The 20438-nt window shown below is 35.0% G+C and overlaps 1 protein-coding gene across 1 annotated transcript in view; it reads right to left on the bottom strand.

Annotated features, from left to right (window-relative positions):
• The window catches only part of LOC110109977 (novel plant SNARE 13), a 44366-nt gene extending 28390 nt beyond the window's left edge, over nucleotides 1–15976 (bottom strand). The window contains exon 1 of the mRNA XM_020841234.2: nucleotides 15662–15976. Within this exon, the coding sequence (XP_020696893.1) occupies nucleotides 15662–15738 (77 nt within the window). The 5' untranslated portion in view covers nucleotides 15739–15976. The remainder of the gene's footprint in view (nucleotides 1–15661) is intronic.
• Between the last annotated feature and the right edge of the window lie 4462 nt (nucleotides 15977–20438).

Here is a 20438-nt window from a genome sequence, read left to right as displayed (position 1 = left end):
GGTCCAACCTGGACCGGTCCTGGTCTACACCAGGCGGAAGCCAGGCGAACAGGGAGGGGGCGGAAAAGCTGAGGGGCCCACTTGGAGTCAATTTCCAATTGTGGGAGGGAAAATTTGAATTAAAAGGGGTATTTAGGTATTTTGTAATACTCCTTTCATGTTTAATTAGGGAGATGAGGGAGGAATTAGGGTTATCTGGAATTTGAATCTTATTTGGAGATCTAGGTTTTGGTTCTTGGGCTCTTGGCGTTGCCGGAGATTGTGGAGTCTTCCTTCCTCTCGAATTGAAGGAAAATTGTATCTTTCTTATTGTCTTGCTTCTACTATTGGAATACAATAGATTTGTGTGGTTTCTTCTCAGATTTCTAGCGATTCTTCCTGTTTTTTCCCAGTTTCTTGGCTTATTTCTGCTGTGGACAGCAGTTTTACATTGGATCCACTTGGTTTTGGTGAGAAACACTTGGAAATCCAAGTGTTTCCTATCACACCTCTACACAATATGTCGGGGGTACAGGGGGGCAGCGACCCCTGACGGGGTTCGATCTGTCAGGTGATTTTCGGGAGCAGCGCCCCCTGAACAAATTTTGGTTGTAAGGATATTTTTGGATTCTCTTTGTTATTTCTCTTTGTATTTAGTTCATCGTTCCTTAACAATAACATATCTATACAATGTGTTTAATTATGTTGAAGGCAATTGCCTAAAGACCAAGTAATTTAAAACTTTTATGGGAGCGACTGCCTAAAATTCTTTGTAATAACCCCTCTACACAGTGTATAATTCTGCTAGGGGGCAATTGCCTAAAGATCATAATATTTTAATTTTTTTAAGGGGGGTTGGGGCCAATTGCCTAAAGATTCCTATAATAAAGAGTAAAAAAAATCTTGAGGGGGACAAATTACCTAAAAATTCATGTAATAAACAATTTTTTTATTTTTTTAGGGGGGCAATTGCCCCCCTGGGCACTAAAGGGTTCCGCCCTTGCCGAACAGGTAAGCACATATAAAACAACAATAATAACACGGACTGATATCTAATACAATGCCACATTGGGAAGAGGAAGGATTCTGCATCTACCCATTTTTAAAAAGTTTGACTTTGACACAACATATATCTGATGTTTGACATTAAATTTGGGCATCACTGTTAGGTTTCCAGTAAAGTAATGCATGAATTATTACAAGTAGATGTATCATACCATGCATTAGATAACTCCGATATTCATCATTAATAATAGCCATAATCTCATCATTTAAAAATGTTTCTATAACTAGATGCATAAAACTATCTAGTAAACTATTGGAAGCAGTTTCGTAAAGAAAAGTGCAAAAAGAAAAGAATTTAAGGTATTGATAGTAAATCATAAAGTAAAGTCCAATTATATACATTGATAATTAAAATAATACCAATTATTCCAACAATTTCCAATTTATAAACATTTGTCCAATATGTTGTATGACTTTATGCAATCATGCCTTTCTTGCATTTAATTCCTTAAAAATTATCATACGAAGCATTTTTTGATTTGGGCATACAATCACTTTATCAGCTAGTTTGAGTTCCATAAGTCTCCTATTCACATCAATAGAAATCATTTCTAAATTGTACTCTGTTCATCACCATAGGTGAACAAGCTACGGACATTCTCAACAAAGGATGATCAGAACAGTCTTTCATAAATTATCATACAAGCTTAGAATGGATGACACTAATCTATTTGATTGAAGGGGAGCATGAAAAGACCGCATAATTTCCATCATCTAGGATCCACATTCACCAAGACTTTGCCCTCCTTCGTTCCTCTTTTGTTGTCACTTCATTGATCCATTACACCCTCACTGCCTACCTTATCAATCCATAGACAATCAAATTATTTTGTAATTAGTCCTATTCCTCGATTTTATATTTTTCTTATACTAGTTACTTATAATTGCATAAATTATGTACATGTTGAAATGAAACACACTCAACCAATTCCTTCCAATTATGGTCAGCAAACTTAAGCACTCTACCCATAGTTGGAAGATATTCTCAAGCAAGAAATTTTCTCCAAAACTAGCACATGTTCCCATTATCGTGCATCAAGGACGCAATCTTCCAGTCAAGTGGGGATTATGAATAATCCAAAAAAAGAGATTAATATTTGAAATTCCATCATAGAATGTCAAATCGTCAAGCACAGAGGCCAAATACTATTCTCCACTAGGACTCAAACCAACTCACATTGTCTACTCTTATGATATATGTACATATTCTTTTTAATTTCTTACCTTTTACATATTTATACTGTTTTTTTATTTTTGTAAATGCCTTGAACCAACCAACTTGATCTTCAAAATGAGAATAATTGAACTACTACATGTGAGTCATAATGGTTCCAGCAAACAATATTAAGGAGAGCTAGAGCATTAGATGCCCAAAGGTGGCAAAAGCATGATCAAGTGCCACCACCATTTTTCCCCACTTCAACAGCTATTGGAAGTACTCAAACAAGTACAACTGAATTTCCTCAACCTCCAATTCATGATTGTAAAACACCTCATCCAAATGATAGGCATTAAATCAATTAGTAAGAAGCACATCAGATGTGTGTGTGGGGAAGTGGGACGTTAAATGTAAATTTGTCACCATAATATGTGCCTTTAAAACCTCTCATTTCGCAGGCCAATAAAGGAAGAGTTATTAAATTGGGAGTGTGATCAATTCTTAAAAGGTATGGATCAAGCTTGAAAATATAAGAATTCAAAATTTCCTTACCTTACAGCGCATAGACTTGTGATCATATCAATTATATCTCATGGCATGAACTACTTTGATTTTGTGAAATGCATTTAATTCACTTGTCTGCTTTTACGTCCATCCTTCTCACCTCCACTTACATATTACAAATTAAGTACAGGAAAAGGTAAGTTACCTTTGCATGAGGTAGGCATGCCAACAAACACTATGGAAATATAGAATGAAATAAAGAACCATTATCCATTGCCTCGTCGGCTATAAAAGAAACTTGGAAGCAAGCAAAAAAAAATCCATCTGTCCACAAAGTGCAAGTGTTTAACTAAATAGATCATCTTACTAAAGAATGAAGAGCATAGAACAAGAAATCTAGATCCTTGAACTTCCGCTTAAGTGTGATATGGCAACTTCCGTTTACCCAGAGAGCTCTTAAGCTTCATTTGAAAATTAAAACATCAGCTTAAAAAAGTTGACTGTATAAAAGTACACAATTGACCATTGTTTCCCTATAATGTATGACGTGGAAATCCTTGACCAGCCTGCTAGAGGAAATGCTGGAGAAATTCATAGACTAAAGAATATATGGACTAGTTATCTTATCTATATATGATAGGATTCAAAAGCAACAAACAAATCACCATGAAGAAGGATCTACTCTCTCTAGTAGAACTTGACTAGTTCAATTCTGAAGACAGTGACAAAGCAGATGAAGAGGGGAAGATGACACATAGAAAATCATTAAGCATTCAAATGAACACAAGACAATTACACTAACACTTTCTTCATATTGTTAACAAAATATGTATTCTCTTTTCAATAATTGTAAATAACTTTTAGAAAGAATTTAGAATTTTATTTAACTTAGTTTTCCATTTTGCTCATATCTATTTGATCTCTTTATTGAAAGGGCATAGAGTACTAGCCCCTCTTTCATCTATTCAAATTCACGTACTCTTATGGTCTCCTTCTAGTTTGACTTTACTTTAGAAATCAAGAAAATGATCAAAATGGTCCCTCAACTTTTTGTGAAGGACCAAAATAGTCCAAACTATTTGGTCCCTCAACTCCTCCAAATGAGACTTTTTTGGTTTGTCATTTAATGGTAGAGTTGATGGTGTTAAGTATGCGGCTAATATGATCTATTTTAATTAAAATATTAAATAAATGTAAACTTTTAGGGATTATACTTTTTGTAAAAAATTTATTAAACTTTTCTTTAATAAAAAAAATTATAAATAATTTTAGTTTTAAACTTTTAAGATACGAGTAGAGTGAGTCGCCTTAGATGGTTTGGTCACATAAAATGGCAGCCTTCCGATGACCCGGTTAGGAAAGTAGATGTATTAGATTTGACTTATTTTAAGAAAGGTAGAGGTAGACCTAAAAAGACCTTATTAGAAAATATTGGAAATGACCTTTCTTTTTTAGATTTAAATGAGAATTTAACTCTAAACAAGACACAATGGAAAAAAAACATTCATATAGCCGACCCCACAAAGTGGGATAAAGGCTTAAAGTTGTTGTTGTCGTTGTTTTAGGTTTAATAATTTCAAAAATTTTAGTTATTACTTATTCCTATTGTGACATTTACAAAAGTTGTCAAACTATAATTTTCTTATATTTATAATTATTAATTTTAATTATTTTTACCAAATAATCAATATAAATAATATAATTAAATTTTAAATTTATTTAAGTAGTTAATTATTTATTAATTATATTATATTTTTAATTAATTTTAATTAAATTAATTTATTCCTAAGCTATATTTCTATTTTTTCCCTTTTTCTTGATGAAACTCTTTTCATTAATTCTCTTATTATTTTATTTTCATATTTTTGTGGATGCCTTATTCGATAGATTTGCTAGATTTGTTTTTCCCCTTCTCCATTATTTGTTGCACTTCGACTTCGCCTCCTTCACATGACAGGTAGAGTTTTGAACAAGTAGCTAAATAACTTCTTTGCTCCTTCAACGGCATTCCTTCCTTTCAGACCTGAAAATTACGATTCCTCTTTTGTCTGTTAGATCGGAAGCAATGATAATGACGGGAGCTTGCTCGTTGTGAAGGTAGCCATCTTTCTTCCGTTGGCACAGTTCTTCAGCCAAATATACTGCGATCGACCGACGCTAGAAATTGACTGCGAGAACGACGCTACTGGACTGCGGGATCAACATGATCACTGCTTTGGGGATGGACTACGGGATCGATGCGATCGACGCTGCGAGACTACGGGCTTGGCTGCACCTTGAGGATTCGCTAATATGCTGCTCTGCTCTGCAGGACTATCTTTTAAAACATTCTTTGCTTATTCTGATAATACCCTCGCGCCCATCCCACTTTTCATTTAAAATTAATGACATGACCAAAATAAATCACATTTAGAGGAGTTGAGGGACCAAATTGTTCCCTCAAAATAGTTAAAGACCATTTTGGTCCCTCACATAGAGTTGAGGGACCATTTTGGTCCTTTTTTCTTTAGAAATCTCAATCAGTTAAAACTTTATGTTAATCAAGCAGGATGTTACAGCATTTTCAAGTATGTGCCACAATCTATTTGGATGGAGGCTCAATATATCTCTATCTCGATTCATTTAAATAAAAAATCTGTCACAACTTACACTTATGAGAGTTCATAGTTTATTTTTAGTCAACTTAGATCTAAGTCAACAATCAATCCCAAATCATTAGATAAAACTCAATCGATTATCTCTTTCTAATATCTTTGGGCCAGTAGCACCTCCCACAAATCATCTTTTGTTGATGAGAACCTCTTAAGAGGATTCCAAATCGATTAAGAAGTTTCTAGATAATTATGAAAATTTTCAAAATAACTTCAAGAGCTCCTACAAGCTAAAAAGAATATCCTTAATAGGATTGATCTAATCCCCCAAGACCATCCAAGGAGGCGGCCTAGCTGGCTCCAAAACTGATTTAAATTTTGAATTCCTAAAAAGAACATATTTATTGAGGAGTTTTGCATCAAACTAACAACCAATTATTTCTGCACGTAAGAGGTTACTTCATGGATGAAAAATTCAATTAGACTTCAGAATGCTTTGCATGTTTTAGTAAGCCATTCTTATGTTTATTTATTGGTTTCCAGTATTTACTAAGCTCTTTTCATGCGATTATTTCATAATTCCTAGTTTATTTGAAATTAGAATGTTTTATATATTTCTTGGAATCTTTATATAATGAAATCTAATATTTCTTTCTCTCTCACTCTCTATCTGGCTCCTTTTCTCATCAAGCAATATAAATTAAAAATAAGAGGCATTTTCCCTCTCTCTCTCTCTTCCCCTACTATTATTGTCATTTTTTATTTTTATTAAACATTGAATAATTGATTTATGCATAGGTAGCATTGTATGTAGACAAAGCTGTAGCGACACCAGCGTCGCAATAGCGATAATGATTTTTGTGAGTGTGTTGGGGGGGGGGGGGGGGGGGGGGGGGGGGGGGGGGGGGCGCTACCTATGAGAGTGGCATAGCTAGTAGGACAATGATTGTAGTGGCAGCAACAACTGGTGATAGTCGAAGATGGTCGTAGCGAGTGACAGTCGTTTACAATGGTATCACTAGCCGATGATAGTCGACAATGTTATGGTCGCCAAAGGTGGACATAGCTCATCAATGATGGTGGTGGCAGAGATGACAATGCCAACTAATGGTGATGGCTATTTTTAAAAAAACTCAAAATACCTAAAAGTTAAATGGCTTGGTTTTAAAAACAATTATATTTGCTATCAAAATTAAAAAAAAAAAAAATTGTAAAACATGATAAACAAATATGTTTTTAAATAAAAAATAAAAATAGAGCTAAACAAGCCCTAAGCCTATCTTACAACTTCTAATTTATTTATTGTCCTAGCTTTATCCTGCCCATTGTTGTTAGCTGGAATCCTGGAATTTAGGTAAAAAAATGGACCAAAAAACAGAATAAACCATTGAATATCTCCATCAACGATGGAAGAAGTATATGAAGATGGCTTCCAATGAGGCTACTAGCTTCCCCTTATTTTTTTAATGAAAACAACTTCTCATTTTTACTAGAAAAAATCTTATATTATTAGTGATGTTTTCTAATCATGGTGTACAATGTTTTATTCACTCATATTAGGCCTTCTAATTTCAATATTATATCTACTTCATATGAAATCCTAACTATTTCAAGCTTTATGTGATGTTACAATGTTTGGGAAACTTTTAGATTAAGAAGAAAGTAATCCTCAAACCAAGTATAATCAGGTGATGCATAATTACACAACAAACACTAAAAAATTTTTCAATCCGCCAAGAAGATTTTGGACACCAATATTATCCTAATGACTTAGAATCAAGTTTGGCATTAGAGAATGATTTTGGCCTAAAAACAAAAGTAAGATACATAGAATGGAAAAAACGGAAAAGTCCTTAACAAACAAAAAACTATAGTGGTATAGGAACTAATAGCATAAAATTAAAACGATATTAAAAAATATGATAAAATAAATGACACATGCATAAGTAACCCAAAAGTAAAAAAAAGGATATCTCCACAAATCATGGCAAGGGCCCTGAGTTTCCTAAGGTCATTACTGAAGAATGATAGAAAACACGTATAGACGAAGAAGACCAATCACTAGTCAAACACCACCACCATTTAAAGTGGATGCCAAACTAGAGTTTCTCACTTTAGACGACATAGTAAATGTTGAAAAGTTGAATAATTGATTAGAAGTTTTAGAAACAAATTTCTACTTCTACAAGTACTCTTGTGGAAAATTTTTTTGCTTCTAATTGAAAATGTCATCCTATGCACTATGATTTGATTCAGAATCTTTAAAATAGGACTTTTCTAGAATAAAAAGCTCAACTTAAAAATGAAAATCCTAATTTTTATATGACTGACCATAAGGAAAAATGGATCTGATGGGAGCAATTAAGGCAAGAATATGAACAATCAATATATAAGTACACTAATGAATATTGGAAACATGTCTTCACTAAATATCTCATTGCAAGAGAAGTCAATCCTAATGAAATTCAATGTATGATCACATGAAACCTTTGAAGGGAACTGAAATTTTCCGAAAGTAAAATATTATGGAGGCCAGCTCAAAGGATATTACTCTAGGAGAGAGAAACAAAGCTAGTAACAGGGGCTGGAACATTCCTCAAAGTGCAGTTGATTAGAAAAATAAATAGAAGGAAAAACTCTACTACAATCATTGCCCGTTTAGGGGTCATTTAGACATGATAGAAACTACCCCTATAAAAAGGCACCTAATAAGGAGGCTAACAAGACTCTCATGACCATAAGTGGGAGGGATCATAGAACTTGCAAAAGTATAGCAAACTAATCCAACATTCAAACTAATTGCTACATAAAATGAAAAGTTCAAAGATGAGGACTTCAAGATCAACATAATGGTCAAGAATCATGTAATAAAGGTCATTATTAACTTAGGTAACAGGAGAATCCTCATCATAATTTCTTTAATTAAAAGGTTGGTGTTGTTTATCACCCATCATGCAAAGCCTTACACTTTGTAAGGATTAAAAATAGTAAAGATTTCCATTAGTAAACTTTACATTGATTTTTGTATGATCTTGATGGTTTTAATGTTTGGGCAATACCATTAGGATATCCTTATTTATGACACAAGAAGCATTTTACTTCAAAAGGAGAAAACTATTTATTTTCAATAATAGCAAGAAGTTTCTCTTTTGAAAAGGAATATCCACAAAAGAGTTTATGAAGAAAGTAAGAAACAAGACATTGCAACAAATACGAATCATGGAACTCTACACGCTTAGTTTATGGCAACAACACCACCAAAAGCACCACTAGCAACCCCAAAAGCACCACTAGCAAATCCAGAAAAAAAAAAAAGATAGAAAAGAGATAAACAAGTTTAAGCAAGCTTTAGCATCATAAGGAGTCACCTTAGTTCTCCTATTATCAAACTAGTCAAGAAAAAAAAAAGAGAAAGTTTGTGCAAACCAAGGAATAGAACCCAATATGAGGATATAATTATAACATCCTGCATAAACAAGTGAAACTCAAAAAAGGGAGGAGCATTGATCTAGATGACTCCTAATAACTTGAATTTTTTGGCGTGCCCAAAAATAATTTATAAGTTTATTGAGAATTTTCAAAAAATTTCAAAGGAATTCTAAGTGTTCCTAGATGCTATGGAGAATATACTTGACAACATTCATCAATTCCAACCTCCAAAATCAATCAAGGGACAACAAGTCCAAAAATGATTCAAATTTAAATTTCCTAAAATGAAGGCAAGCATCAATCTTGCTTAAAATAACAATCAATTCTATCTACATGAAAGACCAGCCACAATTGCTTATTTATAGGTTAGTTTTCTATTTTTATGTTGATCTCTCAGTTTCAAGCAATTAGTTAGCTCTATTTAAGGGACTGGTACCTTCTACGTTTGTTTGGAAGTTGAATATTTTTTGAGCTTTTTTTAATTTCTATGAAGTATGAACAGACGTAATCAAGAAAAGCATGTAGGAGTTGAATAAATTTTTTATTAATTGATCTAAAACTAATTCTTTCTCTCTCCTTCTAGAAAACCATTATAGGTCTAGAAACAAAAGCTTTCTAACCTTACTCCCTCCCGGTCTCTCCCTAATGTTTTTATTGGCCGAAGAAGGAACCGAAGCATCTAATGCACCTGCATTTGAAGTTATGATTGTCAGCATCCATTGATGAACCTAAGCTTACCTTGCTCCTCCAAATTGGTTTACTATGCAAAAGAAACTTTCCTTATTTTTGCTAACTAGAATCCACAAAATCAAGGCTAAAATAACAAAACAGCACGTGAAGCCATAGAGACTCAACTTGAGGTGGACAAAGAATTTGAGATGGTTTCCAAAGAGGCTACAAGGTTATATTTTTATGATATGAAAATGTAGCATTGCTCTCTATATTTGCTAATCACTATTACATTATTCTCCTCTTATCACTCATACTGAGCCATCTCAATTCATTAGTAGATACATTTAGCAAGATACCCTAACTATTTAAAAGCCTTATGTGATCTGCTTACATTGCTTTGGCTAGTTTTAGGGTGAAAAGACCACATTCCTTAAGCCTCTAGTGCAATTAAATAATACACCATCACATAAAAAACATCCAAAGACTTTCTTCAATTCACTTGTAAGCTTTTGAACAACAATGCAATCTTGGTGTTTTTGGATCAACCTCCTCGCCCAATTTTTAACTAACAAAGATCTCTTATAAACCAATAAGGATCTCCAACTCTACATATTTGCTAATAAGAACATCCTAACCTCAGAGCTAAAGATATATTTAAATTTATTAACTCAAATATAGGTTTGTCTAACATCATAGGCAAAAATACCTCTTCTTTGTATTTCATCTAACATCTTAGCTAGAAGCATTAGACCTTAGGTCAAACATAATGAAAAAAGGGGCTCCCTTTCTCTCTCCTATATATGGGTATCTTGCTAAATGAGAGAGAGGGAGCCCCTTTTTTCATTATGTTTGACCTAAGGTCTAATGCTTCTAGCTAAGATGTTAGAGGAAATACAAAGAAGAGGTATTTTTGCCTATGATGTTAGACGAACCTATATTTGAGTTGATAAATTTATATAATTGATCTAAAGTGATCTTTTCAAATAGAATAGATCTCGAACTTCTCGATTGAAGGTCATATATTTGGTTTAAGACAATCCTTCCTAACAGAAGGCCGCATATTAATAATTGATAAATTATTTATTAAAAGGTTGTATATCAATTTTTTTTCAATTTTAATAAATAATAATATATCTCTTTTAACATATAGAATGATACAAATGAATTTTGCAGTCAAACAAGATGATGTTTAATTGAAGTTAACATATTGCTCTTGGTCGAGGTCTTTTAAATAAAGAAAATTTTTTTTCTGTTTAATAAAATCATATAAACATTTATTTTTAAGAATACAAAGCTGATACTAACACTTACAACTAATGAGGACCTCCCAACTGGCATGTCGAAGGTATTTCTAGAACAAGTTTTAAAAGTATAAATTTGCAAGAAATTTTGTGTATTCTAAATAAAAAAATGCATATTCTTCCTTGCTTTTTCTCTCCCACTAACAATCGATGGAAACTTATAATAGCTGAACATAAAGGGAACTTTTCTAATCTTTCAACGAAAGATATGTAGACCTTTATTGAAATCTTCCTTAAAGGTAGTGCCACAAATGAACCAAGCGTTCAACAAGCTACTCGTAATTGAGTCAATTATAGCTCATTCATGATCGTCTGTTTAAGTAATAAAATAAATTTGAACAATTTTTAAAATGCTCAATTGTTAAATAAATAAGCTTGAATAGCCAATTGTTCGGCTTATTTATGTTTGATAATAATATTAATTAAAGCTCGTAAACAAACTAGAAAATAAACTCGATATAAAACTCATTAAGAAGCTCGATTAATATTTGATACATAACTCATAAACAAACGTGTTAAGAAACTCGATTAATGTTTCATAAGAAGTTCACGAAAATAATGTAAAAACTAGATTAAGTCTTGTTATAAAAATATGAACCAATTAACTTGAATGATTTATTTTTTTATAAATTGAAGTTATAATTAATCATTAATTAAAAAATTTTGAAATTTATTAAATGTAATAATACCTACTTAATTGTTGAAAATCCTAATGCTTAAAAAGACCTACCCGCTTCTCCCAAATTCTCTAAACTCGATTGCTAAACCCTCATCATTCTACCCAAACACGTCGCCCTACAGATCTCTAAACTCTCACAAACAAAGTGAGAAAGGCTAGGATTTCTTATTGAAGAAGGCGTACACGGGAGCAACCGTGTGTGTGAACAAAGTTAGAGTTTGTGTATATCAACAATGGGAACAATGGCGTAATAGGGTGAGAACAAGAAGAGTTTGTCCTTGTATTTCTTTGTTCTTTATTTTTTGATGGGTCTTTTTTTTTCTTGTTAATATTGTTTAGTTTGTAGTTTCTGACTTTGTTTAGATATCGTTTCTTTGCCCATGTGGAAGAGGCAGTTTCTATAGAAAATATATTAGCTTTTTATGGTTGGAAGCTAATTTCTTTTGCTATGTCATTCTTTTCACTCCATTTTTATGTAGTGCCTTGGAAAATATCAATTTTTTTACCTTTTTGTTAGAAGAAAACTTCTTAAATCTAGTTGGATATTACTTCTTAGAGTTTATAATTAAGATCACTGTTGTTGTTTCCTCCTCAAGTTTTATCCAGTGTGATTTAAAATTGGGTTGAGAACTAGGTAGAGTTAAATACATGAGACCAGAGGAAGGAACTGATCAACAAAGGATTATTATATTTATTGTATCATTATCGTGCCACTTTTATAAATATGGTTTTATTATATAAGAAAAATTACTTGTTTCAATAGATAATTTGTTTGAATGCTATCATATGATATTTTTTATTATATTAAGGATATGCCGAGAATATGTTAATTTTTATAGCTCAATCCTTAAGCATCTAGGATGATCTCTTTGCCATGATATCATTTATCTTCACTTAAATTTGCAAGAATATAGTACATGTTGTCTTACCTTTCTCTTTAGCTACTCTCATTTAGCCTGCTCCTCTATCTCGTCCCGTGAAAGTTTGTCCAAACTATAAAAACAATACTGTAGTTAGTTATTGATGTTACAAATTGAAGATCAACTGGCTTTGTGTTAATTTCCCTATCAACTTTAAGATCTACCATCTGTTATACAATAACCTGCACTACTTAGATCATATGCTTATCAAGTTCAAAAAAATTATTTCAACATTTTGTACTCTCTGATATAACCTGTTTTTGATAAAGCATCACCTTCCATTGGTCAATTGAAAATTGTACTTGTCTAACTTAAATATTTTCTCATGCCAACAAAAAAACTTCCGTTCATTTCATTAGTTTTCTCATCTTCCCTCATATTTTCACTTACTATAAGATTTCACATCTAGTTTAAATCAAGACCTCAGTGGTGGTTTTGGTTGTTCTTATTTAATTTTGGTGTAATTTTCATTGGTTTAGCACTACAAATCTTGGCAATAAGAATATTACATCTTATTTAATTTTGGTCTAATTTTCATTAAAATTTTATTGTCTGAATGATTAAGAAACTATTTTCTACATCAAAAATCAAATACGCTTTTTTCCCCCACATAAGAATATTACCTCTTAAGAGACGATGTTTTTTTCTTTCTTCAGAGCAACTTAAATACAACAGAATAAGCTAATAAGCTTTTCAATCTGAGGTTGTGATGGCATTCATATAGCACTTATGCAATTGTAAAGGATTTCCCTCGGTAATTGCTATCTTAATCAAAGCAGAAAACTTTGCTACCCAATGATATGAAAAGGCCAGAAATAAGAAATCAGAACTAAGGGTTAACTGGAGTTGGTGTTATACAATGATTGAAATCAAAACGTTATAAAGACAATGATTGATTTTTAATTTTTCTTTGCATCTCCTCAGTATAATGCAAGGAAGATGATCCCTTCAAACTTTCTATTTCATGCAAAAGTTCAATTAAAAATCATTTGCGATGTTTGAACAGCTTTGGATTTATGCTCATTTTAGTCTTAGCATGCTTGAAGGAAAGATCAACAAGCTCCAAATAACAAATAGAAATATAACAATTTTGTAACTCATATTATTGTTGTGAAAATTATCTTATGAGTATATAGGTTTTCATCTGATGATAAATTTTTTAATTTAAAATATGATCACGTGAAAATATTGATAAATATCTTGAAATAATTGATCTTTTAGCCTATAAAGATTAGCCATCCATGAAATTTATTTTCCATCACTACTAATTATTATTGATGCAATACCTACACAAATGGGTGCCGGTGACAGTGTCTCAACCTTGCGCCTTTTCTTAGCCTCATTTAGCTTTTCAACCACAAACTCTTTCAAAAAAAAGAAAAAACCACAAACTCCTTCAATAACTAATATTCATCAGGATCTCAATGAATCTTCAATTGTCTATACAAAAAATCATGGCCATGATAGTGATAATATTGAAATCTGTTGTGACTAAAACTTGATGCCTTGCTTTTCAGACCACATTAAGAATTTTGATTGTAATTAATGCTATTTATTATCCTCTTTTTCAGGGCTGTTTTTGAAAACCATATTGTTCATACATCTGTGAGCAAGATAGCTAATCGTCGATTTTAGGTGTGGATGTTTGTAAATAGGCTCAAGTCCCTTTGAAACTCCTCATCCTTAATGTCTTTCCAACAATTCAAACATCATATTGTGATGATTCTTTGAAAATAAAAGAAAAATTTATCATTAATGATACCTACACTATGGAGGGCTCCATGTCATATAACTCAAACACAACTCTTTTGAACATGATAATGAAGTGATGTGCTGAGTTTTGGGTTCCTTTTGCTTTAGGTTTGGTTAGATTATTTAAAATCTTCATAAAGCTGCCAAATTGTACTAGCAATTGGTGTTACCACTTGGAATGTAGTGATGTTCCCTAAAAGTCACCTTAAGTGCACTTAAAGTGTGGTGAGACATAATTAACATAGGTAGTGTTTGGCAACGAGTATAGTGTTATTATCACCACAAATTCTTCCATGTAATTAGTGGGATTAAAGCATCCCTAATAATAATCAAGATGATGAATCTCTAGAATGTACATAAAAAACTCAACTATTTGCTTCATTGCTAACCAAACATCTTTCAAAGAGTGGTGGCGATCCTTTCTTTAATTTATTTTGTAAATTCTTGAGTCAATGGTGATCTTCAATCCTAATCTTCTCTCTAGCAAATGATATGGTTCATGGGTTTTTTTGCCACCCATCAAATCAACTATCTCTAACTAAGCTCCTCTTATACTTGTTGCACTTGACATCTTGATTGTTCATCATATTTTTCTTTTCTTGAGCAAATTTTAATGAAGGAATTAAATTTGACAAACTAACTAGATGATGGTAAATGAGGAATAATTAGAGGCAATTTGAGTTAGACAACTAATCAATATTGGTTTCTTCTAAGTATAAACTAAAAAGTTGAACATCAGGAAAAGGCTTATATTAATTAAGAAGAGATAGGTAGCACGGTTAGACTAGAGTTGACTCCAATTGACCCACAAATTTCAGCATTGTAACTAAATCTATATTCAAAATCCAAGATTTAATCTGCTTGTTTTATACTATCTTCTCTCTCACCCAATTTTTCCAGTTATTATCATCATCTGTTTCTTCTTCTTGTTCTTCTTCTTCTCCTCCTCCTTTTTGCAATAATTGAACCTCAACTTTCTATTTTGAAAGTTATGAGCACTATTTCTAGGCTAAACTCAATAGTTCCCTGTTATCATTACAAGAACTCATCAACAAAGACCAATGACTATGATGTTCAGTTTTCATGTTCAAACAACTTAGATGAAACAGCCAAGGAGAAACATTATTAAGGTTTAAAGAGTCTAAGCGCTACAGAAACTCATTTAAGATTTGCTCCATGCGTATTTAATTTTACATTGAGTTGGTGTAGGCCGGGAAGAGGCAATGCCTTCCCTGCATAAGGTTTCCAGTTCAGAGCCATAGATCCAAACTTAAATCCTATAGATAATTTTGATCCTAAAAATTATCGAACTTGAAGGGCCGCATCTCATGTAATTTTAACCTCATCAATTTGAAAAAATTCGTGTGACCATGGATGCAGCAGAATTGATCTCCAAACAAAGTAAACCACATATATCTTCTATGATCAGGTGATTTCTCATACATTTTCAGTTCCAGTGAGCACCCAACAGGGTGAGCACTTTTCATGCCCTTTTTACCATTAGATCTGTCCTCACCAGTCAAGAAATTGAACTCAACTCACACAAACACTAACAATAAAATATTTCAAGCCAGTTCAAATGGAATTCCGAAAGTCGAATAGGATCTTACGCGAGGGCACGAAGGATATCCTGGATCTCACCGTCTGTCTCCTCCATTTCAGCGTTCATCCTTAGATCACTCGCCATTCGTCAAAAAATTCGTCAGATCGGCGAATGGAGATTTCCTATGATCGAAATCTCACGCCATCACGCCCGACAACTGAGGAATTAACAAACCCCGGTAGATTTTTTTTTTTTCCTAGAGATATTATTACACGGTGAAGATTTCCAGAGCGAGAAGAAAAGGGGAAGAAGGATGGGAACAGGTTTTATCAGGAACAAGAAACGCCTAGGATGAGAAAAAATGGAGATTTTTTTTTTTCCTAAAGCGCTGGGAAGAATTCTAGTTGGATTATTATAAGAGCAACAAATAATAAACCGCCACGTATTATGCTTATTTTTTTGTTTTTTTATTTATTTTTTATTTTAAAGAAAAGATTGTTTTATTTGAGACAGAGGCTCATGTACAGGCACTTAAAATTTTGTTTAAAATTCTTATCAAATTTTTATTATTTACATAACCTAGTCAATAGATGTCATCAAAGGTGGGACAGAGCTCCCAAGTTAGGTGTTAAAAAAAAATTTGAAGCATTAGCCCCTTTTCTTTAATAAAATAATTAAATAGAAGTCAAATACAACTTAGAGAGAAAGGATATATGCATATTAAGTTGCTGCAAAATTGAACAAAATCTCAAAAGAAAAAATAAAATAGAAAAACTTGCAAAGCACAAAAGAAATTTGGCCTTGGAGTGGGCCAAAAAAAAAAAAAATCCTGAGTTTAGAAAGCTCCAACTTGAAGATGATTTCCCTAGTTGCTGCAGAGATCATCCAAGAAAAAATAAATTAGCAATAAGGATGAAAATCTAATAATCATCGTCCAATCAAAAGACAGTTGAAAACAACCAGCATACAAACAAATAAGGACGAATAACAGGAACCCCAGCTAAAAGTATCCCATATGGCAAGGCAAATCAACATTAAGAGATTAGAGACAAAATCTCAACAAATCTTCTCCACATCTGAATTTTTTATAATAGAGCTTTCCTTATTTTGAAGTCTAAGGAATTATGGTCAGTTAACGATCACCCAAATCTCCTCCTATTTCTTTCTCTCAAAATATTGCAAATCAAATAGCCAATTGTGATGCAGAGCATCCTGTCCGTTGGATGATGTAGCCTATTATCTATTTATCCTTTTAGCTTTTATATGCTTTATTTAGTTTTTATACTTTTCGTTAGCACTAGTGTCTGCTCCACTTTCTTAGTTTGCCTTATTTAGTTACTAGTACAAGCATTGCTTTTTGTCAGTAGCTGATTTTAGCAACTGGGTTTACTGTATTTCTTCTCCCGGAGAAGATGAGGAAAGTAGTGGATGAAATACATTCTCAAGCTTTAGTCTTGATAGTTCTACTGCCTTCGTTGTTCTATCTTGTGAACCTGCTTCTTCCATTGCATACCACATCAACTTGGTATCAGAGCCAGAGGCTCAGAAAGATGGCAGAGTCCAGCAAGTGTGCGACGAGCGAGGAGAACCGAAGTCTGGAGGCACTTTGGGATGCACACGTTGGAGTGGAGAAGCGGCTGGACGAGATGGAAGCTGCTGTGGATCGTCTCACTGCTATCTTACACCGAGAACCACCTTTCACTAGAACAGGAGAAATTCCGCTCCGGGCCGGAAGACCAGCGCCACCAGTTGTCACGTCGACTGAAGGAATCAGGGGATATCTGAATCGAGGACGTAGACGACCGACATTGTTCCCGGAACTATCCAACTCAGAGGATGACCATGGAAGTTTTAACCCCGATGGATTTTCCGACACTGAGGTGGAACTGGAAGAACGTCGTCCTCGTCGTCACGTTGGGCTAGATCGACACCAAGGTGAGTTCCGAGTGAAGCTGACTATACCTTCTTTGACGGAAGACTGCACATTGAGGACTATCTAGATTGGGAACGGTCCGTGGAGAACTTCTTCGATTACATGGAGATTGAGGCAGAAAAACAGGTCAAGTATGTTGTCTGCAGGCTCAAAGGATGAGCTAGCACCTGCTGGTCACAATTGCTATAGTCTCGGCGAAGGGAGGGACGTGGACCTGTGCACAGTTGGCTGTGAATGAAACAGTTATTATGGGGACATTTTCTTCCCACTGATTAAAAACAGATGTTGTACCTTAAGTACCAACATTGTGCAGAAGGTAATCGTTCCGTTAGCGATTATACAGAAGAGTTTTATCGCTTGTCCACAATGAACGATTTAAATGAGACGACCAACCAGTTGGTAGCGCGATATATAGGTGGGTTGAAAGACAGCATTCAAGACAAGCTAGAGTTGATCTCGGTGTGGTCGTTATCACAGGTGGTGAATTTCACGCTCAAAGCCAAAATTCAACTGGGGCGGCACTTGCGAAGTAATTCTCACATAAGACAGTCTGTGGAGGATGGGACAGACGTCTCTAAGAAACCAGGAACAGCCATGCGTAAGATGCCTCTATTTCCTGATAGCAGTGGTCCTTCAAATCAGGTCAAACTGAGCTCCGACCCCAAAGCACCTGTGATGCCCAAATTCCCTTTTAGGGAAAATCCATACTCGCGGCCTCAAGGTCTCAAGTGTTTCTGGTGTTTTCAGCCGGGACTCAAGTCAAATGAATGTCCTAATCGGCAACAGTTACAACTACTAAATGGTGAAGCAGAGGATGATACTGAACAGCCCGAAGAAGAGCTCAATATTGAGGTGGAAGATGTAATAGGTGATGAAGGAGAGCCGCTAGTATGTGTTCTCGAAAGACTGTTGCTAGCTCCGAGGAAACAAGTGCACTCACAGCGGCATTCTATATTCAAGACCAAATGTACCATAGCTGGCAAGGTATGTGATCTCCTCATCGATAACTGATGTACTGAAAATGTGGTGTCGTGTGCCGTGGTGCAAGCATTGCAGATTAAGACCATGAAACACCCTTAGCCCTATAAAATTAGTTGGGTTAAAAAAGGAATGGAGATTGCGGTGACAGAAACGTGCCGAGTTCAGTTCTCAATTAGGAAGCACTATACGTGCGAGGTGTTGTGTGACGTCGTCGAAATGGTTGTATGCCATCTGATCCTCTGCCGCCCCTAGTAATACGACGTAGGTGCCATTTATGATGGGAGAGCCAATACCTATACGTTGGAGTGGAAAAGCAAACGGCTTCGTTTACTACCGCACTCCATCGGAGTGGGAGACAAAGCAGAGACGGTGCGACCTGCTCTGCATTTGGTTACTGGAAATGGTTTATTAGCATCGTGGAAGGAGAATGCGCTATTATTTGCCTTGGTCATCAGGGAGGCAGTGTCAAGTAGCAAATCTGGAGATCGGGCGCCAATCAAGCATCTGTTAGAACAATTTCAAGATGTTTTAACGGGTGTCATAACTTCCTTGCCTCCTTTAAGATCGTTGCAGCATCAGATAGACCTTGTGCCGGGTTCAACACTTCCAAACTTACCCCATCACCACTGAGCCCGAAGGAGCATCAGGTACTACAGCAGTTAGTGGACGACTTATTGAAGAACAATTTAATTCAGCCAAGCCTTAGCCCTTGTGCTGTTCTGGCGCTCTTGGTTCCAAAGAAAGATGGCAGTTGGCGAATGTGTATGGACAGCCACTCCATCAACAAGATTACCGTTAAATTCTGATTTCTAGTTCCACGGGTGGAGGAGCTTTTGGAAAGGCTGTCCGGAGCCACCATATTTTCAAAAATTGATCTCCGAAGCGGTTATCACCAGATTCGGATCCGACCTAGCGACGAGTGGAAGATGGCATTCAAGACTTGCCATGGGCTATACGAGTGAAAAGTCATGACGTTCGGGTTGTGCAACGCCCCCTCCACTTTTATGTGGTTGATGATCAATGTGCTCAAGTCGTTCCTCAACATCAGTTGCGTAGCATACTTTGACGACATTCTCATCTTTAGCGCATCACTGACTGACCACTTGGCGCATCTGACAGATATTCTCACTGTCCTACGGCAAAATCAACTATACTTAAACCCAAGTAAGTGTGAATTTGCTGCTTCCGCTGTATATTTCCTTGGCTTTGTTGTCTCGGCCGCAGGTGTACAAGTAGACAGGTGGAAGGTGGATGCTTTTGCAAACTGGCCGACCCCCAAGTCATTCACAGATGTATGCAGTTTTCATGGTCTTTCCAACTTTTATCGCCGTTTCATCAAAGACTTTAGCTCTATCATGGCACCTATCACTAATTGTCTGAAGCTGAAGCAATTCCAGTGGGGTGACGACCAGGCGAACATCTTTGAAGAAATTAAAAAGGCCTTGTCAACCGCTCCCGTGCTTGCACTACCCAACTTTGAAAAGCCATTTCACTTCGACACCGACGCTTCCAGCATCGGCATTGGGGTTGTCCTAAGTCAGGAGAATCGTCCCGTGGAGTTCTTTAGTGAGAAGTTGTGCCCTTCTAGTCAAAAATGGAGTGTATACGAGCAAGAACTTTATGCAGTGGTGCAAGCACTCAAGCAATGGGAACCATATCTACTTCACCAAGTGTTTGTCCTGTGCAGTGACCATCGAGCACTTCAATTCATCAACGAACAGAAGCACATTAATCGAATGCATGCTAGATGGGTCTTATTCTTGCAACGGTTCTCTTTTGTTTTTAAGCACAAGTCTAGAAAGCATAATATTGTGGCTGATGCTCTCAGCCATCGCAGCATTCTCCTCACCCAGCTGTAGACAGAAATCACGAGACTAGAGTGCTTGAAGGAGCTGTATGCAGCAGATCCTGAGTTTGCAAAAATCTGGGA

This window comes from Dendrobium catenatum, unplaced genomic scaffold (assembly GCF_001605985.2).
Source record: "Dendrobium catenatum unplaced genomic scaffold, ASM160598v2 fragScaff_scaffold_1468, whole genome shotgun sequence".
Classification (NCBI taxonomy): Eukaryota; Viridiplantae; Streptophyta; class Magnoliopsida; order Asparagales; family Orchidaceae; genus Dendrobium; species Dendrobium catenatum.
Note: the sequence above shows the minus strand (reverse complement) of the source record. Positions and strands in the feature narration are given on the sequence as shown.